General features: G+C 45.5%; 1 protein-coding gene across 2 annotated transcripts; it reads right to left on the bottom strand.

Moving 5' to 3' along the window:
* Nucleotides 1-101: 101 nt before the first annotated feature.
* On the bottom strand, nt 102-24,728 carry LOC121574753 (protein TASOR). 2 transcript variants are annotated; one of them, XM_041887310.2, is made up of 24 exons: nt 24,332-24,728; nt 14,373-14,518; nt 14,183-14,275; nt 14,024-14,096; nt 13,730-13,821; nt 13,424-13,558; nt 13,075-13,205; nt 12,475-12,506; nt 12,209-12,314; nt 11,928-12,031; nt 11,528-11,631; nt 11,368-11,440; nt 11,014-11,282; nt 10,112-10,679; nt 9,521-9,834; nt 9,181-9,310; nt 5,847-7,829; nt 5,371-5,765; nt 5,058-5,180; nt 4,626-4,785; nt 4,295-4,403; nt 2,276-2,454; nt 1,990-2,145; nt 102-1,717 (listed from the first exon to the last, which is right to left on the bottom strand). In XM_041887310.2, the coding sequence occupies exons 1-24, from the start codon at nt 24,561-24,563 to the stop codon at nt 468-470; spliced, it is 6,957 nt and encodes a 2,318-aa protein (XP_041743244.1). In that variant the 5' UTR covers nt 24,564-24,728; the 3' UTR covers nt 102-467. The 2 variants fall into 2 exon arrangements, with proteins under 2 accessions (XP_041743244.1, XP_041743243.1); XM_041887309.2 differs by having other exon boundaries at nt 5,371-7,829; nt 24,332-24,727.
* Nucleotides 24,729-25,608: the final 880 nt, after the last annotated feature.

Below are 25,608 nucleotides of genomic sequence, written 5' to 3'. Positions count from 1 at the left end.
GCCCACAGCTGGCTTTACCTTCACCGTGCTTCTACACCTGCATTACTAGCTGTTTGGGGTTTTAGGCTGGGTTTCTGTACAGCACTTCGAGATATTAGCTGATGTAAGAAGGGCTATATAAAATAAAATTGATTGAAAAATAAAATTGATTGATCTGGTGGAGAAAAAAAAAGTTATTTAATGTCAAGTCTGTTGAAGCGCTTCTTTCGGATCATAAACAAAGATTCACTACTGGGGCCTGTTCGGGACAGGAGGGTGCAATTTTACACAATTGTTCAGTTAGAAAAATGTTAATGTATAGAACAGATTGGACTATCCGTGAAGTAGGTAGTCGTGCTGGCTGCTCTATCCATTGGGGCACAACAGAAAACGAAAATGAACATCCAGGTAGTTCCTCCCTGTTTCACTCAGTGTTTTCAGGTTGATACCTACTGAACACAACCCTCGTTTGTTCACACGGCCGTTCGTCACCGCTTCCAAGGGCCATTCCCACGCCCCTGGTTAGCTGTCTGGTTACCCCCCCAGGGGTGATGAGGGTTCCCCATCAGTCGAGGAGGGAAGGTGTGGCCCCCCAGCCCCATGTTCTGGTGCTGAAGGGCCCATAGACAGGACTCGGGCCCCCCTGCCTGGCCCATCCTAGCCCATGCCATGGCGTTAGGCATCAATGCTCTGATACCTCCCAGTCCTGCAGGTCCTTCCAGCCTGTTCAACATGGGCCGTTGCAATACGCTCATGCCATGGTTGTGCATATTGAGGTTGCTGTTAAGGAACAGTGTATTAGGCATGGGTAACAAGCCGTTTCTCTGCTGCTGTCTGGCTGCCTGTGCCAGTCTGTCTGCAGCTGCCGCTATGTTATCCCCAACACCACCATGCCGGGGGGCTGCTGCCCTGGGACCAGGAGGACCAGGGAGGGGGCTGCTAGGGGCCTCGTCAGTCATTCCTCCTCCCCCCTGGAGGCTGCCTGCCACTGGGCTGGGTTTAGTGTTCTCCCCCTGGGTCCTTGGAGGCTCAGGGCCGTGGGGGTCGTTAGCGTTGCTGGGTGTGGCTCCTGACTCTCCGTGGCCCTCAGTGACAATGCCAGCTATAGGACCCCGGTGGCTGCTGAAAGCGTTCAGTCTGTCCTGGGAGCCACACAGAGACATGTCACTGGTCACCTCAGCACCACCAGTTCCACTCAGACCCAGCTTAGAGTGGAGGGAGGAGAGGGTAGCTTCTTCGGCCTGCCATGTGGGAGTCAGTCCCACTTTCTTGTGTATTCCAGCAGGGGACTGGCTGGAGAGGAGAGAGACAGGGGCAGGAGTGAGGAGACCAGCACCAGGGGTGAGACCAGGGGCAGGAGTGAGGAGGCCAGGACCAGGGGTGAGACCAGGACCAGGGGTGAGGAAATTAACTCCAGAGTCCCCTAGACCCCCCGGTGAGTCTGTACCCAGGCCAGGAATCCTTGGTCCTGGTGGGGAGTCTGGTCCCTCCCCCTCCACCTCTGGAGGTGCCATCTGTGACCGAGCAGCCTTATCAGCCTTGAACTGAGAGATGGCCTCCTTCAGGGCCTGGAAGTTGAGCTCCATGGGGGTCCCCGCATCAGGGACCAGCTGGTCGGGGAGGGGCGGACGGAAGTCGTCCTCGTTCAGCGGAGTGGACAAGCGGTCCACCAGGCGATCTGGGGAGGAGGGGGAGTCCAGGAGGATGGGTTCCTCCAGCACACGCTTTTCCTCTCGGACTGTGGATGGAAAATACAAAAGGTTTCAATAGTCAGGGTTGTGGGTAAATTGTAAAACATTGGGAAGGGCAGAATTGTTCTGTGCTCTAGAGATCATGTTTAGATGCCTCTTTTACCCCAAAAAGCTACGAAAACAATATGATTCTGTGATATGCTATTGGCCAACAGCATTTCCTGACCATGTGACCTGACCAGAACAAACTCTGGGCCTTAGTTACAGGCTATGGTCAGTGGAAAAACTCCTGTTCCTAAATATGACTCATACTAACTACCTGTGGTAGCTGCAGCTATGAGGTCCTCTGAGGTAGACCGCTTGTCTCTGATGTCATGGAAACCAACTAGGCCACCGAAGTTGTGCATGATGTCGTTGATGTTGGCGATGACGATGCCAGTGCTGGAGTAGTGGGGGAACATCTCGTAGTGGCTCTCTGGAACAGAAAAGCATTAGTTTAGTGTGTGTGTGTGTGTGTGTGTGTGTTACCTGTGAGGGAAATGTGTCTTTGCTGGATGTACCAGGCCTGCAGCTTGATCACAGTCTAGGTAGTGTGTGTGTGTTACCTGTGAGGAAGATGATGTGTCGTTGCTGAATGTGCTGTGCCTGCAGCTTGAGGAGACAGTCCAGGTCGGGGGCGGGGCGAGACGGAGCATCACACTCATGGTACGGCAGGAACTCCACAATGTTCTTCTTTTGGTACGTGGTCAGCAGGTTCAAGATCTTCCTGGCTTCACTTTTAAACCTGGATGGGGACAGAGATCAGGAGGATATCAGTTCAATCAAATCTGAGAAGTTAGGGGGAAAATTTTGAACAGAAATTCTACTTATTTCATTAAAGGGCCAATCAGCTGTTGAAACAAAGCGTACTCACCGCCACTGTTTTGGTAAAAAGCTTAGGGATGGGCCTGGAGAAAATGTAATCCCTCAAATTCTTGGACAGAGCTATGGATGCAAGGACTGAACCTCTATGATATCAAAGCATGGGTCCTCAGATCCTCAAAAAGTTATACAGCTGCACCATCAAGAGCATCCTGACTGGTTGCATCACTGTCTGGTATGGCAACTGCTCGCCCTCCGACCGCAAGGCACTACAGAGGTTAGTGCGTATGGCCCAGTACATCACTAGGGCCAAGCTTCCTGCCATCCAGGACCTCTATACCAGGGGGTGTCAGAGGAAGGCCCTAAAAATTACCTTGACTAAGCGGTGCCCCCGCACATTGACTCTGTACCGGTACCCCCTGTATATAGCCTGTATATTGACTCTGTACCGTTACCCCCTGTATATAGCCTGTATATTGACTCTGTACCGTTACCCCCTGTATATAGCCTGTATATTGACTCTGTACCGGTACCCCCTGTATATAGCCTGTATATTGACTCTGTACCGTACCCCCTGTATATAGACTCTGTACTTATCTATTGATTACTTAAGTTATTTCTCTTAAAACTGCATTGTTGGTTAGGTCTTGTAAGTAAGCGTTTCACTGTAAGGTCTACACCTGTTGTGTTCGGCGCATGTGACAAATACAATTTGATTTGACCATTTTAACCATGTTTTGAGGACTGAACCTCCATGATATCAACATGATCGTTTTGAGGACTGAACCTCCATGATATCAACATGATCGTTTTGAGGACTGAACCTCCATGATATCAACATGATCGTTTTGAGGACTGAACCTCCATGATATCAACATGATCGTTTTGAGGACTGAACATCCATGATATCAACATTATCGTTTTGAGGACTGAACATCCATGATATCAACATGATCGTTTTGAGGACTGAACATCCATGATATCAACATGATCGTTTTGAGGACTGAACATCCATGATATCAACATGATCGTTTTGAGGACTGAACCTCCATGATATCAACATGATCGTTTTGAGGACTGAACCTCCATGATATCAACATGATCGTTTTGAGGACTGAACATCCATGATATCAACATGATCGTTTTGAGGACTGAACATCCATGATATCAACATGATCGTTTTGAGGACTGAACATCCATGATATCAACATGATCGTTTTGAGGACTGAACATCATGATATCAACATGATCGTTTTGAGGACTGAACATCCATGATATCAACATTATCGTTTTGAGGACTGAACATCCATGATATCAACATGATCGTTTTGAGGACTGAACATCCATGATATCAACATGATCGTTTGAACCATGTTTTGAGGCTTTACACTGTTTGTTTGCATTTCCATTGTTTACAAACATTGAAGTTAAACAAACTTATATTTTAGGTTCTGATGGGGTACGACAGTTAAACTAAGCTCATAAGGCATTTATAAGTTATATTCTTCAAGAATCAATGGGTACATATAATTAATTTATAAGTCCAAAAATGTATGTAGCAATTGCTGATTGCCCCTTTTAAGTCATTCTGGATAAACATGTACTCTGCTAAATGACTAAAATGTCAAATGTAGTTAAGTCTTAGTTCAGAGTTTAGTGCATACTACAGTTTCACCAACGCAAACAAAAACTGCCTTCGAGTTTGTTCATAATCATTTTATGTTGGCGCTATTGAACATTGACCATTTCAAAAGCACCAGTACCTGGATTGTTCCTTCAGTTTCTTCTGGGTCTTCCAGTGGACCCTCCACCTCCACAGGCTCTCCGCTGAGTTCTGTTGGTCCAGGAACATCAGAATCACCCGCAGACGCTCTACAACACAACATGTTACTCAGTTACTTCATCTTCTAAAAACGTGCATGTAAAACCCCTGCTGGTCAACAATAAGAAAACTGGCAGTTGGTCAAGTCCCAATTTGGCCATGCTCCAGTCCCAGACACACATTGTGAGTATCCTCTTGGCTCAACGTCTACCCAAAGCCCGAGAAGCAGGTGGGTTGTCTTCTGAGTCCATCCCTCTAAAACTCAGACTCACCGTGAGTGATGTATTCGGGGTTGAGGACAAACTCGTCTGAGACGACGAATCCTCCGGAAACAAACAGCTCGTTGTAGGTGTGGTTCTTCACATCGTCCAGACTGTCTACTCCAGCAAAGATCACCGACGGCTGCCTCTTCAGCTGCACCAGCGCCGGGATCTGACCACCACACGCATACCAGCATGATTAACTTAATGACACCTTATTAATAACACCTTAGAGCTGTTACTGATGTTGTGAACTGCCAATAGCGGAACAGTAGGTCAACTTTCTTTCATTAAAACAAAGAAGATGCCAAGCATGTTAGTTACCAGGTCCGCGTTCAGCAAGGCACAACGTTGTGGGACGTTCTGATATATTACGTAGAAATAATAATGTCATAGAAATGTCATGACTAGAACTGATATATCGTTAATATTATTGTAGTGTACCTTATGAATGTGCGCTGCAATGTCCTTGTTCTGGATGAGAACCATTAGTTTGTCCATCCGGTTCTCTCTCTCCAGGAAACTCACAGGACTGCGTTCCACGTTCCCCAACCTCTGCAGGTACTCCTAGTGGGACAACAGAGAAACAAGTTCAGTTTCATACATTGATGCTGCTACAATACACACACATTTAAACATGCAATGAAAAGAGAGAGCTTGGTGTGTGTGTGACTACATGTGTACGCCCCAGACCCCATTCAATCATTCCAATGTATTTCTAAAGCTCTTTTTACATTAGCAGTTGCTTTACAATAACCTTGATGTGGTGGGAGACCTCCCTCTCCCCCTCCTGTGTGTGGATGTAGAACTGGACAGAGTTCTTCTGGACATCCTTTATAATCTCCACCAGGTTACTGAACAACTCCGGCTTCAGCTGGCTGATCAGACTACTGATGGCTAAAGGGGGGGCGGGACCTGGCCCAGGCTCTACCACTGGTCCTCCCACCCCTGACAAACTGTCAATCATCTGAGTGCGAGGAGGGGGAGCCTCCACAGTGGCTGCTGAAACCGGCTGATCCACCATTATGACATCGTCTTTTGATTCAAACATGGCACTTGTTTGCGGCTTGCACTTTGCTCGTAGCCCTCGGACATCCAAGTCAGGGTTCTGTGTTGTGTTTGTCCACTTATTTGCTTTTGACATATCACTTGGTTTGCAGGTTCCCAGTCTCCCGTCTGAGTCAGGGTTCTGTGTTGTGGTTGTCCACTTATTTGCTTTTGACATATCACTTGGTTTGCAGGTTCCCAGTCTCCCGTCTGAGCCAGGGTTCTGTGTTGTGGTTGTCCACTTATTTACTTTTGACATATCACTTGGTTTGCAGGTTCCCAGTCTCCCGTCTGAGCCAGGGTTCTGTGTTGTGGTTGTCCATTGGCTGTCCAGTGGTTGGAGGGGCAGTGGCGCTAGACTGGAGCTGAGTTGAGGTAGGCCCGTCTGTGTCTGGGGTGGGTTGTTGTAGAGAGTAGGAGGACAGGCCGTGCCGGGAAACAATGAAGAGGGAATCGTTGCACTATTATTATTATTATTACTATTAAAATGAGATTCAGCTGAGTGAAACTGAGACACAGGTAGAGAACTGTAAGAGTTTGAGCTATCAAGACCAGGGGCAAACAGCGTAGGAGAGTGACGACTTGGGACAGACTGAGACACAGCAAGGCTAAGGCCAGGAGCAGGAGAGAGGCGGTGGCTGGGGACAGACGGAGACTTAGTGCCACAGAGAGAAGGGTTCCAGTTGTATGTAGTGGTAGGAGGAGCGTGGTCAACGTGGTGGTGGTTAGTGTTAGATGAGACCAGGGCAGGGTGGGTGGCTAAGATGGGTGGGTGGCTAACGTGGTTAGTGTTAGATGAGACCAGGGCAGGGTGGGTGGCTAACGTGCTGGGAATCCATTGCTCCTGTGTGTCTATGATGGTGCCCATGCGGTCTCGGAGCGAGGAGACGTAGGCCTGCATGGGAGGGGAGGAGTTGTAGAAGGAGACGTACTCTGAGAAGTGCAGGAGCAGAGGCACCAGGAGCTGCTGTGGAGCATTCTGGGTATGGAGGAGCGGTGAGTTGTAGTGGACGCTCTCTCTGAGCAGGAGGATCTGCATCTCTGTGGAGAAGTCACTGAACTGCTGGTCCAGGATACCTTCCACTCCGGTCAGAACGGGCCTCTGGACAGGAGGATTCTGGACGGGAGGAGGATTCTGGACGGGAGGAGGATTCTGGACAGGAGGAGGATTCTGGACAAGAGGAGGATTCTGGACAAGAGGAGGATTCTGGACAAGAGGAGGATTCTGGACAAGAGGAGGATTCTGGACAAGAGGAGGATTCTGGATGGGTTGGCGATTATGGACAGGAGGAATGGGGGAGGGTGGTCTGGGTGACACCTGCTCTGTCTGTTTAGACTCTGTCTCCACCTCCTCTTCCACATGTTTGTTCTCGTCCTCCACCAATTCCCCTTCCTCCAGCTGCTCCTCCACTTCCATCACCACGTTCTCCTCCTCCACATCATCTTTCTCTTTCACATCCTCTGTCACCTGTTCCTCCTCATCTACCACTTCCATCACATCTTCCTCCTCCTCTACTTCCTCAGTCACCTGTTCCTCCTCCTCTCTCTCTTCAACAACCTCCTCTTCCTGTTCAACCTCCATTGTTCTTCGGTCTTCAAATGCCACAACAGTTGGTATATATTTTCCTGTGCTGCCTTCAGCTTGTTCCTGGCCAGCCTCCACGGGGCTAGGGTTAGTATGGGTTGGTTCTTCAGCTGGCCCTGGCTCAGGGGAGGGGGATGGGTAGCTGCTTTTCTCTGGAAGGCTGGTGCTCTCTGGAGTAACAGGGATCTGAAGGAGGCTCTGGTTTGTCTTGTCTGTGGTTGTCTTTTCGTTGTTGGTTATTTCTGTGGGGTCACAGGGGGTTTCAGCTAATTGCTCATCATCCTCTATGGGACTGGGGTAAGGACTGGGGTAGGGACTGGGGTAGGGACTGGGGTAGGGACTGGGGACGGGGCTGTGCTCTTCTGGCTCCTCTAGGGGAGGACTGGGGCTAGGCTCTGGGGGCTCCTCTAGGGGAGGACTGGGGCTAGGCTCTGGGGGCTCCTCTAGCGTAGGGGTGAAGTTTCTTTCCCTTCGCTCCGGAACACAGGGGGGGTAGCTGCTGGTTGCCATGGGGATCTGGGGTACGAAGCGTGGGTCCTGAGGGTTGTCCTTCTCTCTCTGGCAGTACTTCTTTGACTTCAACCCTGCACAGGAGGAAAAGGTATTACAAAATATCATAATAGTTTCACATATCACATATCAGCAAGATCCGCTTCTCACAGAAATGTAAATCAATTTATATTTCTTTACACATATTTAAAAAACAGTCTTCCTGGTATTTTCTTATTGTGGTACGTGAGTGATGGTGCTGAGAAAGTAGGATAGTCAGATTCGCTGCACATGCTGTCACCCGTTAGACTACTAGCTACTGCTACTCACAGGTAGCCTATGGAAGAGTGACTGCACCTCGCACCTGCAGCTTTTCTATTGGCAGGTTTAGCAGCCTACTAGCCTCAGACAGGTTTAGCAGCCTACTAGCCTCAGACAGGTTTAGCAGCCTACTAGCCTCAGACAGGTTTAGCAGCCTATTTGAAGTACGCAAGACAAGAGATAGCCTTGCCCCCCGTTCTTCACTTGAGCGCACAGAAAAATTATCTAATACTGACTTTATTTGAGGAGGAAAATTCTAATGAAACATTTTACAGGTTTGAATGTACTTTCTGTATCTATAGATAGCTAACGCGAGAGTCTTACTGAGTTAAAAATGGCAGACTGATTTTAATTCAAAATAGCCCAAAATAGTATGTTGACTGACTTCGTATAATTTTAGGCTAGCCTACTTGTTTGTGTTGCTAAAATACTTAGCAATATACTATTTTGTAATATAGGCCTAATGAGCTAAACACTTATTTTCAATCCAACTAAAAAATAAATAAATAAAAATCTAATATCTGTCGCTATTTTAGGCTATTTGTCCTTTTGATTGTCTGCGTTTATTGTTGCCTAAGGCTGAGCCGATGCATGTGCCCGTCACGGGCGGATCCGGATTGGTCGGGAAGCCAATCGAGCACATGGTGAAAAATGAAGGTGGCTGTCTCGAGGGCAAACGGTTGACCTTCCTTTCCTCCGAAGAGGCCGACCTTGTGTAAGCGATGTCACGTGAACCTGGTATCCCAAGCAGAGCTGGTCGGAGGCTTGGTCATTGCAGAAGAAAAAGGTCTTAGCCTATATAGAGCTTCCGCGATTCTATACTCTACATGCCCGAGAAACACCAAGTCTGTTCTACATAGCATACACTGCGTGTATAAAACATTAGGAACACCTTCCTAATATTGAGTTGCACCCCCTTTTGCACTCAGAACAGCCTCAATTGTTGTGTCTCCGACTGTGACAGGCTTGGACGTAGAGGGGCCTCGGGAGGGGGCTGCGCATTACGGTCTCCTCTGTAGACCAGTCCTCGGCAACTATTGCAAGACTCTGGATTATTGAACAAGGCTTGGGCACGCTCGACCCCCCGTCAGGCGACACATAGGGGATTGGATAGTCCATCCTTACCTGTGATGGGGATGAGGACCCATGGAATCTGCTCCTCCCCCTGATATTGTGAGTGCGATCTCCTGGGCATTTCACCGTTGGAACTGGGGCTGAAGCCCTCCAGACTGCTCACGCTGCCTGCTGCCTGCTCCTACACACACACACAGAGACAGACAGAGAGACACACACACGAGAATACAATGTCATGTACACATAGGACACACCCATATTGCACTTGGATTTACAGTAATTGAATTCATACTGATAGCTCCTAAGTGATTTATTTGTGAAATCACTGTTGGAAGCATATCAGAGTTGGGGATATCATCTTTGAAGTGATAATTCCAGTTTAGTTCAGTACCTCTAAGTACTCAGACTTGTCCTGCAGGCCCCCAGAAGGTCGTTTCCTTAGGTCAATGTCCTGATTGGGCGGCAGACCCAGCTTGATCATCCTATCAAACAGCAGAGCTTCAGTTTGCTCCGTCCCTTCTCTTGACCCTCCTCCCCTCCCCTCAGAACCCTGTGGATGTTGACCTGCAGCATTCTTCAGGCTGGTTAACATTTTCAGTAACTTGACAGCAGCCTCTGATCCGTCTCTCCTTAGGTCCACGTCTCTCAGACCCACACTGTGGAGCATCAGAGAGGACAGACAGGACTGGCTCTGGCCCCCTTCAGCTAGAGGGAGGAAGTGAGAACAGAAGACAGATTGGGATCAACTCAAGATGTAATGTATCTGTTTTGCTAGGAGTGTCAGGAAGTTGCCCATAGACACACTTGAGAGCCTAGATCTAAGAGAAGCTTGACATCAACATGCTTTCCTTATGCCTAGGCAGGCTAGGAGTTTATCTGACCTGTCAAGGGAAAACTGTGGGACCTATGTTATCCCAAAGACAGTGCCACAGTATTGAAGCAATTCCAAGGCACCACGACCCCTCAGTAAGGCCTATCATACCTGGTCTGCTGTCCACTCCACCCCTCTCCTGTGAGGCCCTTTTCAGGTACTTCAGAGTCCTCTCTGCAGTCTCCCTCTCCAGCTTCCTCTTCAGCCCACGGGGGTCCAACGGCCCTGCCCCCTCCTTCGCTCCTCCCTGCGCCTCCCCTCTCTTCCTCACATCACCCTCTGCGTTCTTCCGACACTTCAGGATCAGGTTGATCAGCTCCTTCACCTTCTGAGGGTTGGAGTCAGTAGGAGACTGAAAAGGAGAGAGGTTGACCTGGACCGCAGGGGGCTGGGCAGCAGTGGCACCATTAGGCTCGACCTCCGACCCTACCACTGGCTTGTTCCCGCTGGCCCTACTGCCACCCTCCCAGTCAGTCACAGGGCTGTTGTCATCAAGCACGACGCAGTAACTCTCCATGATCTCCTTGGCTCGGACCACGGGCATGGTGAAAAGGTTAGGGCTGTAGACGTAGGAGCGCAGGTAGCCCTCCATGTTGAGCTTATGGTGTTTTGGAGCCGGGAAGAGCTTCCCCCGGTCATCCAGCTTGGCGTCGTACTCCGTCATGGGAACGTGGCGGAGCTAGAGAGGAGATGATGAGATGATGCAGTACTTTACCGTCTGCTTGCATGGAAAATCACTAGCTCCATGTCATACAGAAAGCTACACAGTATAACACACATAATAGATCATCAATAACATACACCTTATGGCTGTCTTTGCACCATGTGGGAAAAACTTTGACTAGACAGAAATCTAGTCAAAACATAACATTTAAATCAATATGATATATTTAAGCAATAAGGCCTAAGGGGGTGTTGTATATTGGCCAATATACCACAGGTTTCAGCCAATCAGCATCCAAACTACCTGGTTTATAATATCATATAATTATCATACTGTCACACATTTATACCTTTCCATCGTGAAGTCCACTTAGATAGTCCCTGGCCTGGTGCTCGACCCCGGCCGAGAGGTCAGCGGGCGGGTTGGAGCGCACCTTGACCAGGGCGTGATGCAGGGCCGGGACAAAGCTGTTCAGCTGGGGCATCACAGTGTCAGGGGAGGATGACGACTGCAAAGGCTCCTGGGTAGCTGGAGAATTTGTACTGTATTTTGTCACATCCCTCGACTCTTGAAAAACGAAGAGCGCTTGAAGGCCTCTTTTCCACCCGTCTCTTCTTTCTGAAAAACACAAAAACACAAATCATTACTGGAGCAATTACCTCCTTCACAGTTTTAGTACAACATACTTTCTACTCTGACCTACCAGCCGGAGCAGCCATCTGAACTGAAGACAGGAGGAAGAGGAATCCTTTGTCAGCCAATGCGTGGACAAGCACCTGCACATAGAAGAGGTGTTAGAGCAGGCCAGGAGCAAAAGCCTGCATTCTCAGTAGCCCTCCAGGAGGACCTGGACCTGGACCTACCAGTCTCTGTGTCTCCAGGCCTTGTAGTAGTGCTGCCAGACGGTCTCCCGACTTGCTCTTATTCACCACCTCCAGCAGGCTGCAGTAGATTCCATTCTTCAACACTAGAATAGCCAACACACACACACACACAGATGTTACAGAAGAGACGTTAGAAGCCCTGTGAATAGCAGCGACTCTTCTTCAAATTGCTGGTTGGTTATGGCAGGAACAGCGGAGTATTCAAGACACATTAAAATATCACTGTGAAATCTACACCGCACAAGTAGAAAGACAACAGGTACCCACCCCTATGTTGTACAACGTGGAAGCATAGATCGCAGTGTGCACTAACTTTTCACTGAACATAATGTATATATTACCACTGTGTGTGTCACGTGTTCCCTCCTGTAAGGTGTACCTTCGTGGCTGCCTGCGTACAGGTTCCAGGAGAACAGAGCTGAGGGGATCATCTGATTCACCTGGTCGATACACATCACTAGACCCAGATCCAGCTTCTCAGGCCTACAGACGGACGGACACACAAAAGAGACACAGGTTCATTTACTAACATTGAATCCTCCTCACGTGGACACCTTTAGACTTAACGTGGCTAAAAAGCAAACGTTATGAATAAATACATAAAATGGTGACTTCATTAACAAGTTGACATTGATTTGTAAAACAGGTCACATGACTCACAGTTTGAAAGGCAGGAAGGGGGGCGAGAAGGAACAGAAGGAGACGTGGGACACGGCCCTACCCTCATTCACCAGCTCTCCACTCCACACTGTGTATTTACTCCTGCCTGTAGACACAGGGACGTGACAGTCAAACAGCCATCAGTAAATAACACAAACACAGTGGAAGTCGCTCTGTATACGAGCACTGCTCAATGACTACAATTTTTTAAAACCCACCGTATTTTTAAAGCCATTCATGAATTAGTCTCAAAAGATATGGATTACCTGTACTTCCTTCAGACGTTTGGCTGTTTGACCTGATAGGGAAAGAAAACTAAATCATTTGCCTAACATTGTCACATGAACACATATATACCTGTATTAGGATATAATTAAACCAAAAGGTAGTCCACAGCCTGTCGTTTCCAATGGGAACTAATGAGTCATAGTGGGCAGAACAAGCAAGGAGGTGGGCAGAGCCAAGCATGAGCTAGGGAGATCCTATTGGACCATTTTAGCATGCATCTACATATTTCCGCTAGGGAACGCCTACTCTGTGAAGTGCGCAATAACTCAATTTGCCTTTAAACTCCTTGTAAATAACGCAATTTTTAACAACTTTGGCAAAGTGTAAAGTCCACAAAACATAGTCCTCTGTGTTCGTAACCGATTCTAGTTTTGGGAACAGAAAACTGTATGGAGATCAAATGTTTCATCGATGAGAAAATGTGCAGAATGTCGGCCAAAATCCATCTCCTCCCACTGCCGGCCATTGGGCTTCCTCTCCCTACCATATTTGGTAGTGAGTGGAAACGCCAAGCGGATGCTTCACATTTATACATCCGGTAAAATACCCGTCTCATTGTTCTATCTGTGCTGGAGTACCTTAGGGGAGCCATGGGCTTGGCTTGAAGAGGAGCATCTTTGCCTTTGAACTGGAAAGAGACCACTGCATAGGGACACACATGCCTCGGACGAGACTTCAGCTCATCAAAGTCATACTCATAGAAGTATTGCTGTGGGGGGAAAAAGCAAACAAACAGGACAGAATGGGACTTCTGGTATGAAGAGACAGTATGATGACTTAAACAAGAAACCTTAATGCCGCACTTGCATTTCAGTTTGATTTACAGATGTTTGTTTTCCAAACAAACAGAATATCAGTAAGTAACCGGTATAACACATCTACTGAGCCCTATCCTCTACACACAATGTTGTTAATACCAGCATTTACCTGAGTAAGCTCGTATGCTCTATAGGAGGTGAGAGATGTCACTTTGCTGGCGTTCTTGGAGAAATGGCTGTCAAACTTGGGCGTGGGGTCCAGAAGGTTCTTTGACATGTTCTCATAGATGCTCTTCACTTTACCCTGTGTGTGTGTGTGTGTGTGTGTGTGTGTGTGTGTGTGTGTGTGTGTGTGTGAGAGAGAGTGAGAGAGAGAGCACTTTCATTTACATGTTCAAAACGGCCTTGAATTTTTCCTGACCACGTAAGGACGACAAACCTTTTGAGAAAAACAACAACGATGGTCGTTTCTTACCCTGATGACCTTGAATATGATGATCTCTCCCATGACTCCAGGGTTAAAGGGATTGATCTGCAGTAAGTCTGAGTTTTTAGACAGATAAACACCTGAAAGACAAAACAGAAACAATTCAGTCTTATTCCTCCTTATAACTGTTTTACTATCCCAATATTTTTTTCTACAATTAGCCTCACTTCAGTTTAGAAATCTCTGTATTACACATACCAACTTCAATAACTACACCAAAGATACATTGCCAACACTTCGTCAGGTTTAAATAACCCAAAAGTGCTTGGACGATGACCTTACCCTTGGCAGGGTTCCCCAGAGCTGTGATCCAGCTGTGCCCCACAAGCAGGCCCTTCTCACAGATCCATGGCAGCTATAACCAGGGGTATAACAGTATTATCATATGTAATATGTACACTCAATCGTACATAGAAATGTGTAAATACTACAGGTTCTTACCTTGGTGGCGTCAGCCATCAGGAAACAGTGGGTCTCCTCCAGCTCCTTCTCTGTCCTCCCATCCAGCTTCAGCTCCCTCCTTTTCTCTACAAACTGTCAATCAAACAATGATCGAAAAGATGAAAAAACATCTGCGCTGCAGATGAATGGCATTTCTGTATGATGTCACCCGGCCTAAAGCATTGCTTACATCCTTCTCCAGCAGTTCACTGTGGACCAGTCTTGGCTTGGTGTACATGAACATCCCGTTGGAGCTGGCTTCTCTGTAGTTGGAAGACAGGACAGTCAAGATGTCTTCAAACTCCCGGGACTCTGACGACACATACTGGAACAAGGCTGTTGGAGACAAGAGACAATCACAATTTATTTGTCCCGTGACAAAATAATGCATAATCTAGAATCAAGCACAAAATATTGGCCCACACATACACAGGGTTTGAAAGTAACTCTTTTTAGCCACTTGTCCTTTAGACAAGTACAACTGTTTTTTTTTACTTTTCTGAAAGCTCAAGTCACATCTCCAAAAATAAAAAAATGGTCTGAAAAGTGAAAAGGGTGTTGTATGATGCAAGGAACCACTTTAATGAATAACATTCAATATTATCATTATTTGGCCTATCACCACACAGAGATTAATTATTATCATTATTAGGTCCATCACCATAGAGATTCATTATTATCACTATTAGGCCTATCACCATACAGAGATTCATTATTATCATTATTAGGTCCATCACCATACAGAGATTCATTATTATCACTATTAGGCCTATCACCATAAATATATTCATTATTATCACTATTAGGCCTATCACCATAAAGAGATTCATTATTATCACTATTAGGCCTATCACCATACAGAGATTCATTATTATCATTATTAGGTCCATCACCATACAGAGAATCAGACAAAAATGTAGGCTACTCTCTGCTTATTGGCTTCTTTGCATATTCAAGCCGGTATCAAAATACAACACAGCCCCTTCAAGGCTCTCCTGACGGTTGGTTGGCCACCATTCATAGGCTATGACATATTTCATTTTTTAAATTACAACCAAATATGTTTTGTTTTATTTCTTTATAAAATAATGTCCTCAATCAATGAATCTGGGATCAAATGGCTAAAGTAGGCTACTTCAAAGCAAGGTAACTAATGAAGATGTTTATTTATAACCTTGTAAGGCTTAAATATTCAGGTTTCAGAGGAGATCTATTGACAGCATGGGAGATATTTTTCCATTAGGCTGTTCTAGGAATATATTTGAAAGTTGTCAGAATGATATGACCAATGTTGAATAGAGGGGAATCCCAGCTTTTCAACAGTGTTAGTCATTTCTCAGCTCCCAATATTGGGCGCTGGAGATGCTGTTTTACAACCGGAGTAGGCTAAGCATTGTTTTATCAACAGAGTGTCGCCATTTGCGGTTATGCCGATGGAAAGTTTAGGATATCATACATGACAATTAGACTAATACATGATCATGGCTAAATAGTTAACTAGCGAGATAACTAGCCAGCAGGGGCGCAACTTCCACTGGGAACTGTGTGATACATGTGATACAAAACGAGGCAACATTGTGCTTTAGGACCATGTGGACGCCTCCGAGTGGTCGGGTAGGCTGTTTGGAGTGTTTATCCGACTGGATTAAAAAAAAAATATATATATATATATATATATATATATATATATATATATATATATATATATATATATATATATATATATATATAACACACACACACACACACACACACACACACACAGTGGGGGAAAAAAGTATTTAGTCAGCCACCAATTGTGCAAGTTCTCCCACTTAAAAAGATGAGAGAGGCCTGTAATTTTCATCAGATACACGTCAACTATGACAGACAAATTGATGAAAACAAATCCAGAAAATCACATTGTAGGATTTTTAATGAATTTATTTGCATATTATGGTGGAAAATAAGTATTTGGTCACCTACAAACAAGCAAGATTTCTGGCTCTCACAGACCTGTAACTTCTTCTTTAAGAGGCTCCTCTGTCCTCCACTAGTAACCTGTATTAATGGCACCTGTTTGAACTTGTTATCAGTATAAAAGACACATGTCCACAACCTCAAACCGTCACACTCCAAACTCCACTATGGCCAAGACCAAAGAGCTGTCAAAGGACACCAGAAACAGAATTGTAGACCTGCACCAGGCTGGGAAGACTGAATCTGCAATAGGTAAGCAGCTTGGTTTGAAGAAATCAACTGTGGGAGCAATTATTAGGAAATGGAAGACATACAAGACCACTGATAATCTCCCTCGATCTGGGGCTCCACGCAAGATCTCACCCCGTGGGGTCAAAATGATCACAAGAACGGTGAGCAAAAATCCCAGAACCACACGGGGGGACCTAGTGAATGACCTGCAGAGAGCTGGGACCAAAGTAACAAAGCCTACCATCAGTAACACACTACGCCGCCAGGGACTCAAATCCTGCAGTGCCAGACGTGTCCCCCTGCTTAAGCCAGTACATGTCCAGGCCCGTCTGAAGTTTGCTAGACTGCATTTGGATGATCCAGAAGAGGATTGGGAGAATGTCATATGGTCAGATGAAACCAAAATAGAACTTTTTGGTAAAAAAGGAGGACAAAGAATGCTGAGTTGCATCCAAAGAACACCATACCTACTGTGAAGCATGGGGGTGGAAACATCATGCTTTGGGGCTGTTTTTCTGCAAAGGGACCAGGACGACTGATCCGTGTAAAGGAAAGAATGAATGGGGCCATGTATCGTCAGATTTTGAATGAAAACCTCCTTCCATCAGCAAGGGCATTGAAGATGAAACGTGGCTGGGTCTTTCAGCATGACAATGATCCCAAACACACCGCCCGGGCAACGAAGGAGTGGCTTCGTAAGGAGCATTTCAAGGTCCTGGAGTGGCCTAGCCAGTCTCCAGATCTCAACCCCATAGAAAATCTTTGGAGGGAGTTGAAAGTCTGTGTTGCCCAGCGACAGCACCAAAACATCACTGCTCTAGAGGAGATCTGCATGGAGGAATGGGCCAAAAAACCAGCAACAGTGTGTGAAAACCTTGTGATGACTTACAGAAAACATTTGACCTCTGTCATTGCCAACAAAGGGTATATAACAAAGTATTGAGAAACTTTTGTTATTGACCAAATACTTATTTTCCACCATAATTTGCAAATAAATTCATTTAAAATCCTACAATGTGATTTTCTGGATTTTTTCTCTCTCATTTTGTCTGTCATAGTTGACGTGTACCTATGATGAAAATTACAGGCCTCTCTCATCTTTTTAAGTGGGAGAACTTGCGCAATTGGTGGCTGGCTAAATAATTTTTTCCCCCACTGTGTGTGTGTGTGTGTGTGTGTGTGTGTGTATATATATATATATATATATATATATCACACACACACACACACACACATACACACACACACAGTGGGGAGAACAAGTATTTGATAACCTGCAAAATCGCAGTGTTTCCTACTTACAAAGCATGTAGAGGTTTGTAATTTTTATCATAGGTACACTTCAACTGTGAGAGACGGAATCTAAAGCAAAAATCCAGAAAATCACATTGTATGATTTTTAAGTAATTAATTTGCATTTTATTGCATGACATAAGTATTTGATACATCAGAAAAGCAGAACTTAATATTTGGTACAGAAACCTTTGTTTGCAATTACAGAGATCATACGTTTCGTGTAGGTCTTGACCAGGTTTGCACACACTGCAGCAGGGATTTTGGCCCACTCCTCCATACAGACCTTCTCCAGATCCTTCAGGTTTCGGGGCTGTCGCTGGGCAATACGGACTTTCAGCTCCCTCTATTGGGTTCAGGTCTGGAGACTGGCTAGGCCACTCCAGGACCTTGAGATGCTTCTTACGGAGCCACTCCTTAGTTGCCCTGGCTGTATGTTTCGGGTTGTTGTCATGCCGGAAGACCCAGCCACGACCCATCTTCAATGCTCTTACTGAGGGAAGGAGGTTGTTGGCCAAGATCTTGCGATACATGGCCCCATCCACCCTCCCCTCAATACGGAGCAGTCGTCCTGTCCACTTTGCAGAAAAGCATCCCCAAAGAATGATGTTTCCACCTCCATGCTTCACGGTTGGGATGGTGTTCTTGGGGTTGTACTCATCCTTCTTCTTCCTCCAAACACGGCGAGTGGAGTTTAGACCAAAAGCTCTATTTTTGTCTCATCAGACCACATGACCTTCTCCCATTCCTCCTCTGGATCATCCAGATGGTCATTGGCAAACTTCAGACGGGCCTGGACATGCGCTGGCTTGAGCAGGGGGACCTTGCGTGTGCTGCAGGATTTTAATCCATGACGGCGTAGTGTGTTACTAATGGTTTTCTTTGAGACTGTGGTCCCAGCTCTCTTCAGGTCATTGACCAGGTCCTGCCGTGTAGTTCTGGGCTGATCCCTCACCTTCCTCATGATCATTGATGCCCCACGAGGTGAGATCTTGCATGGAGCCCCAGACCGTGGGTGATTGACCGTCATCTTGAACTTCTTCCATTTTCTAATAATTGCGCCAACAGTTGTTGCCTTCTCACCAGGCTGCTTGCCTATTGTCCTGTAGCCCATCCCAGCCTTGTGCAGGTCTACAATTGTATCCCTGATGTCCTTACACAGCTCTCTGGTCTTGGCCATTGTGGAGAGGTTGGAGTCTGTTTGATTGAGTGTGTGGACAGGTGTCTTTTATACAGGTAACGAGTTCAAACAGGTGCAGTTAATACAGGTAATGAGTGGAGAACAGGAGGGATTCTTAAAGAAAAACTAACAGGTCTGTGAGAGCCGGAATTCTTACTGGTTGGTAGGTGATCAAATACTTATGTCATGCAATAAAATGCAAATTAATTACTTAAAAATCATACGATGTGATTTTCTGGATTTTTTTTTTTAGATTCCATCTCTCACAGTTGAAGTGTACCTATGATAAAAATTACAGACCTCTACATGCTTTGTAAGTAGGAAAACCTGCAAAATCGGCAGTGTATGAAATACTTGTTCTCCCCACTGTATATATAGATAGTGAGGGGAAAAAAGTATTTGATCCCCTGCTGATTTTGTACGTTTGCCCACTGACAAAGAAATGATCAGTCTATAATTTTAATGTTAGGTTTATTTGAACAGTGATAGACAAAATAACAACAAAAAAATCCAGAAATACGCATGTAAAAAACGTTATGAATTGATTTGCATTTTAAATGAGGTAAATAAGTATTTGACCCCCTCTCAAATCAGAAAGATTTCTGGCTCCCTGGTGTCTTTTATACAGGTAACGAGCTGAGATTAGAGCACACTCTTAAAGGGACTGCTCCTAATCTCAGCTTGTTACCTGTATAAAAGACACCTGTCCACAGAAGCAATCAATCAGATTCCAAACTCTCCACCATGGCCAAGACCAAAGAGCTCTCCAAGGATGTCAGGGACAAGATTGTAGACCTACACACGGCTGGAATGGGCTACAAGACCATCGCCAGGCAGCTTGGTGAGAAGGTGACAATGATTATTCGCAAATGGAAGAAACACAAAAGACCTGTCAATCTCCCTCGGCCTGGGGCTCCATGCAAGATCTCACCTTGTGGAGTTGCAATGATCATGAGAACGGTGAGGAATCAGCCCAGAACTACACGGGAGGATCTTGTTAATGATCTCAAGGCAGCTGGGACCATAGTCACCAAGAAAACAATTGGTAACACACTACGCCGTGAAGGACTGAAATCCTGCAGTGCCCGCAAGGTCCCCCTGCTCAAGAAAGCACATATACAGGGCTGTCTGAAGTTTGCCTATGAACATCTGAATGATTCAGAGGAGAACTGGGTGAAAGTGTTGTGGTCAGATGAGACCAAAATCGAGCTCTTTGGCATCAACTCAACTCGCCGTGTTTGGAGGAGGAGGAATGCTGCCTATGACCCCAAGAACACCATCCCCACCGTCAAACATGGAGGTGGAAACATTATGCTTTGGGGGTGTTTTTCTGCTAAGGGGACAGGACAACTTCACCGCATCAAAGGGACGATGGACGGGGCCATGTACCGTCAAATCTTGGGCATTGAAAATGGGTCGTGGATGGCTATTCCAGCATGACAATGACCCAAAACAAAACGGCCAGGGCAACAAAAGAGTGGATCAAGAAGAAGCACATTAAGGTCCTGGAGTGACCTAGCCAGTCTCCAGACCTTAATCCCATAGAAAATCTGTGGAGGGAGCTGAAGGTTCGAGTTGCCAAACGTCAGCCTCGAAACCTTAATGACTTGGAGAAGATCTGCAAAGAGGAGTGGAACAGAATCCCTCCTGATATGTGTGCAAACCTGGTGGCCAACTACAAGAAATGTCTGACCTCTGATCGCCAACAAGGGTTTTGCCACCAAGTACTAAGTCATGTTTTGCAGAGGGGTCAAATACTTATTTCCCTCATTAAAATACAAATCAATGTATAACATTTTTTACATGCGTTTTTCTGGATTTGTGTTGTTGTTATTCTGTCTCTCACTGTTCAAATAAACCTACCATTACAATTATAGACTGATCATTTCTTTGTCAGTGGGCAAACATACAAAATCAGGAGGGGATCAAATACTTTTTCCCCCCTCACTGTAATATATAAATATATATTTATTATGTCCCCCCCACTTCTAAAACCAAAGTTTCACCCCTGCTAGCCAGCACACATGATGTGTGTTGAATTGGCTACCGCTGTAATTAATTTACACCAAGATTTTCATGACTGTACGAAGCCTGTTTGCTGACCAAAAATTTGCTATAACTGTGCAAATAATTCACTAATTAACAAGCAATAAACTAAATGTGCGCACGCGGCTAAATGTGGATCTGCTCTTTGATCTCAATAGTGCATCTCGCAACCGGGATGACTAAAAGACCACTCTGCCGGTCAATGCAATGCAATCCTACGGCGATACGCTCTGCAGAAATTCTGATAACAGCAGGGCAATTTCCATGGTAATCGAGCGACACGGAGACTCTGATTTTTCACTTAAAGATGTATTGCCAAACAAAAACCAATGATTGCAAAGTTAAACAAACCATACAACTCTACGCACAACGACTACTTTTAACAATTTCAACAGAACATTTTACAAAAGCATGTTTACTTGAAGAACAGTGCAGCTGCAGAGTTTGGTAACAGAATGAAGGTTGTGTGTGGTTTGTGCAGTCATTCTGTTACCAAACTTTGCATCTGCACTGTTCTTCAAGTAAATGTGTTTGTAAATTTTACAGTGGAAATTGTTAAAAGTCGTCCTTGTGCAATGAGTTGTATGGTTTGTTTAACGTTGCAATCATTGGTTTTTTGTTCGACATACATTTTAAAGGGAACAATCTGAGTCTCAGGGTCACTGTTGGCGTGGAATTGCCTAGCTAGCCCAAGATGTACTCTTCAGGAGCCTACCGTTGCTCCTTAAGGTCAACATATGCTATTTTCAGAGGTAGACTGGCTCAGGCAGCCAAAACAGCCAGATTCTCCATCTAAAAGTAAATGGATTCTCGATTGCGATACGGTTACAGAATCATAAAGCCCTTTACTTTCATTTCACATCAAAATAATTTCACAAACGCAAAATATACACTGATTGTACACTGTTTTAACCGGCTTTATCACTGTTGCAGCCGACAGTATTTTTCAGTGACAACATGTTTCTGGCTGCCTTCTTCCAATACACACACACACACAGGTGTTCGGAGCATGATTTGCTAAATAGCTAATTAGCATAGGCGTTCTCTCTGTTTTCTGTCTGTCTTCATCCACTGACTTACAGTGCATTTGAAAAGTATTCAGACCCCTTGACTTTTTCCACTGTTACGTTACAGCCTTATTTTTAAATGGATTACATAGTTCCCTCTCTCAATCTACACACAATACCCCATAACGACAAAGCAAAAACAGGGTTAGAAATTTTTGCAAATTAAAAATCATAACTGAAATATCACATTTACATAAGTATTCAGACCCTTTCCTCAGTACTTTGTTGAAGCACCTTTGGCAACGATTACAGCCTTGAGTCTTCTTGGGTATGACGCTACAAGCTTGGCACACTTGTATCTAGGGAGTTTCTCCCATTCTTCTCTGCAGATCCTCTCAAGCTCTGTCGGGTTGGATGGGGAGCGTCGCTGCACAGCTATTTTCAGGTCTATCCAGAGATGTTCGATCAGGTTCAAGTCTGAGCTCTGGCTGGGCCACTCAAGGACATGTCCCGAAGCCACTCCTGCGTTGTCTTGGCTGTGTGCTTAGGGTCATTGTCCTGTTGGAAGATGAACCTTCACCCCAGTCTGAGGTCCTGAGCGCTCTGGAGCAGGTTTTCATCAAGGATCTCTCTGTACTTTGCGCCGTTCATCTTTCCCCTCGATCCTGACTAGTCTCCCAGTCCCCGCCGCAGAAAAACATCCCCACAGCATGATGCTGCCACCACCATGCTTCACCGTAGGGATGGTGCCAGGTTTCCTCCAGATGTGACGCTTGGCATTCAGGCCAAAGAGTTTGATATTTGTTTCATCAGAACAGAGAATCTTGTTTCTCATGGTCTGAGTCCTTTAGGTGCCTTTTGGCAAACTCCAAGCGGGCTGTCTTGTGCCTTTTACTGAGGAGTGGCTTCCGTCTGGCCACTCTACCATACAGGCCTGATTGGTGGAGTGCTGCAGAGATGGTTGTCCTTCTGGAATGTTCTCCCATCTGCACAGAGGAACTCTGGAGCTCTGTCAGTGACCATTGGGTTCTTGGTCACCTCCCTGACCAAGGCCCTTCTCCCCCGATATTGAGTTGGCAAGGGCGGCCAGCTCTAGGAAGAGTCTTGGTGGTTCCAAACTTCTTCGATTTAAGAACGATGGAGGCCACTGTGTTCTTGGGGACCTTCAATGCTGCAGACATTCTTTGGTACCCTTCCCCAGATCTGTGCCGACACAATCCTGTCTCAGAGCTCTACGGACAATTCCTTCGACCTCGTGGCTTGGTTTTTGCTCTGAAATGCACTGTCAACTGTGGGATCTTATGTAGACAGGTGTGTGCCTTTCCAAATCATGTCCAATCAATTGAATTTACCACAGGTGGACTCCAATGAAGTTGTAGAACGATCTCAAGGATGATCAATGGAAACAGGATGCACCTGAGCTCAATTTCGAGTCTCATAGCAAAGGATCAGAATAATTATGTAAATAAGGCATTTCTGTAATATATATATATATATATATATATATATACACATACAAAAAAAAAAAACGTTGTCATTATGTTGTGTGTAGATTGACATTTTAGAATAAGGCTATACCATAATACAATTTGGAAAAAGTCAAGGGGTCTGAATACTTTCCGAATGCACTGTATGTGTAATGTAATGGAACTGAGAGATTATCAAGGGCTAGGCAATGCCCAGCAATAAATCACATCCAGAGGACACTTAAGAGTAATTGTTTAATATTGCGATTTTTGTCCATTCGAACAAATCAAATCTATATTCTTCCGGTCCAACAATTTTTCTATCAATAACATTTTGGCAGCATACACAACACTAGAACATACTGACTGATTGGGGCTCGAGAGATGACACCTCTACATAAATGGTGTTCTGTAGAACAGGTTGTCTAGGAGGACTTCCCTGTATTTAGGATCCAAAGACGTGTGTGTCGGGAAGGGTATGTAACAACAACCATGGGACGTGGGTGTGTCCAAACAAAGACTGCTAACGTCACCTGCAGAAACAGTGTGTAAGATGTAGGCTAGCCTACAGTAGTGTGCAAGGGAAACTAGAAAACATGCTGTTCTAACAGCATGCACATTTCACACAAGACATACAACTCTCACGTAGTGCCTACCTCCACTCTACACTACACTCAAATGGCTACCTAGCTAGCTAGCTACCTACCTGACCACAGGTAAACAATGTTTCACTTTCAGGTGCAATAAAAGCAGCTGACCTTAGCGAAGAACATGCTAAGTGAACAAGCTACCCTCTAGCTATTTGCTGAACAGGGTCAAATTCAATGATCAGACAGATGGAATACAGTTTGTTTACAAGTAACGTTAGCTACCAGCTAGCATGCAGTAACGTTAGCATTATTTAAATGTTGGAAAACATCAGCTAGCTAGCATATACGGCGAATTTAGCTTTTGAGAAAGTAGCTACCTCTCTTTTCTTTGTTCTTTCTCGGTATTTGAAAGTTCAAGCGGTCCCCCGCTTTTGGAATATATTGCGTAGAAGATACTCCAGTTCTCGGTCTTGTCTCGGTACCACCAGCTTGCTCGGTACCAGAATGCTCGCCATCTTGACTTGGTGTAACGTTACTCTCGGGTGGGATGTAATATTTCACTGAGCTGTATTTCGATGCAGGGACGTTGCCACCGCTGTGGCTCTCCATCGTAGATAAACACTTATTTGACACCAAATGCAATCAACACTTATCTTTCTTTTTAAATCGGCAGATAATTTTTTCCCCACACACATTCAGAGCGCAGACACTCCAACCACATCTCCGCCATGCTGCTTCACTGACGTATTCGACGCAAGGACTGCCTTGTTCCCTCAACCACGGCTGACGCTGCCGGATCAGACAATCGATACATTGGGTTTTATGCGAAGGGTTGTAGCGCCACCTGCGGGTATATGAACGAAAGGCATGACGGCTCAATTTATATTACATGTGAGATATAGGAAGTCATTATACAAAAGTAGCTTGTTTTATTTGATGGAAAATAATTGTATATATTTTTTCATTTGTGTTTCAGAAATATTCATAAGTACTGTATTCTTCCACTTATTCACGGACTAAAATAACCAGCTCTTGAATGAGATGCTATTTGTTCTGTTGGCCTGATGCACAGATGGGCAAAAGAAACTTGAGCTGACATGAGGTGAGGCCCTTGGGAGACAAGGTACGCCAATGCCTGTAAGCCCACCCCTTAAGGCTCTCTCTCTCTGGGGAACATGGGCATTGTGTCTAGCCTGGTCCCAGATCTGTTTGTGCTCCTGGCCTGACAATTCCATAAGGAGTTGTGAAGAAAGCAAAAACAGACTGACATCCAAGCCAACGTGTGTCTGTGTTCTCCTTGGTCTGATTGCATGTGATTGCATCATGACAAAGGGGAGTTAAACCAACCATTTAACCAGGGCCCGGGGGACATACACAAACACACCTGTCTGATTAGGCCTTTCTCACCTGTGGTAGGTAGCCTGCTAAGAGGGCCCCAGCCACTACTATTGGCTAAGAGAGGTCCCATGAGGAGAGGTATTCAGCCACACCAACAGTTAGGCCATTAAGGGTGTTCCCATGCCATGATGGTATAATTCACTCTCTTTGTGTATGATTTTTACCAATATATAGTTGAGAGACATTTACTTTCCTGTAAGTTCACACAAAAATCCTCTAATCTTATACATTATGTTGTAACTCTGAAGATCTAATT

This window comes from Coregonus clupeaformis, chromosome 10, assembly GCF_020615455.1.
Source record: "Coregonus clupeaformis isolate EN_2021a chromosome 10, ASM2061545v1, whole genome shotgun sequence".
NCBI lineage: Eukaryota > Metazoa > Chordata > Actinopteri > Salmoniformes > Salmonidae > Coregonus > Coregonus clupeaformis.
The sequence above is the reverse complement of the archived record's forward strand: the minus strand, read 5'-3'. Positions and strand labels throughout refer to the sequence as shown.

Coding starts and splice junctions, on each gene's coding strand:
- LOC121574753 (XM_041887309.2), bottom strand. CDS start 24,563: ATGGAGAGCCACAGCGGTGGCAACGTCCCTGCATCGAAATACAGCTCA. Junction 14,519..24,331: donor AAAGAACAAAGAAAAGAGAG/GTAGCTACTTTC, acceptor TGTCTCCAACAG/CCTTGTTCCAGTATGTGTCG. Junction 7,830..9,180: donor GGTCCTCATCCCCATCACAG/GTAAGGATGGAC, acceptor CCTCCTGTGCAG/GGTTGAAGTCAAAGAAGTAC.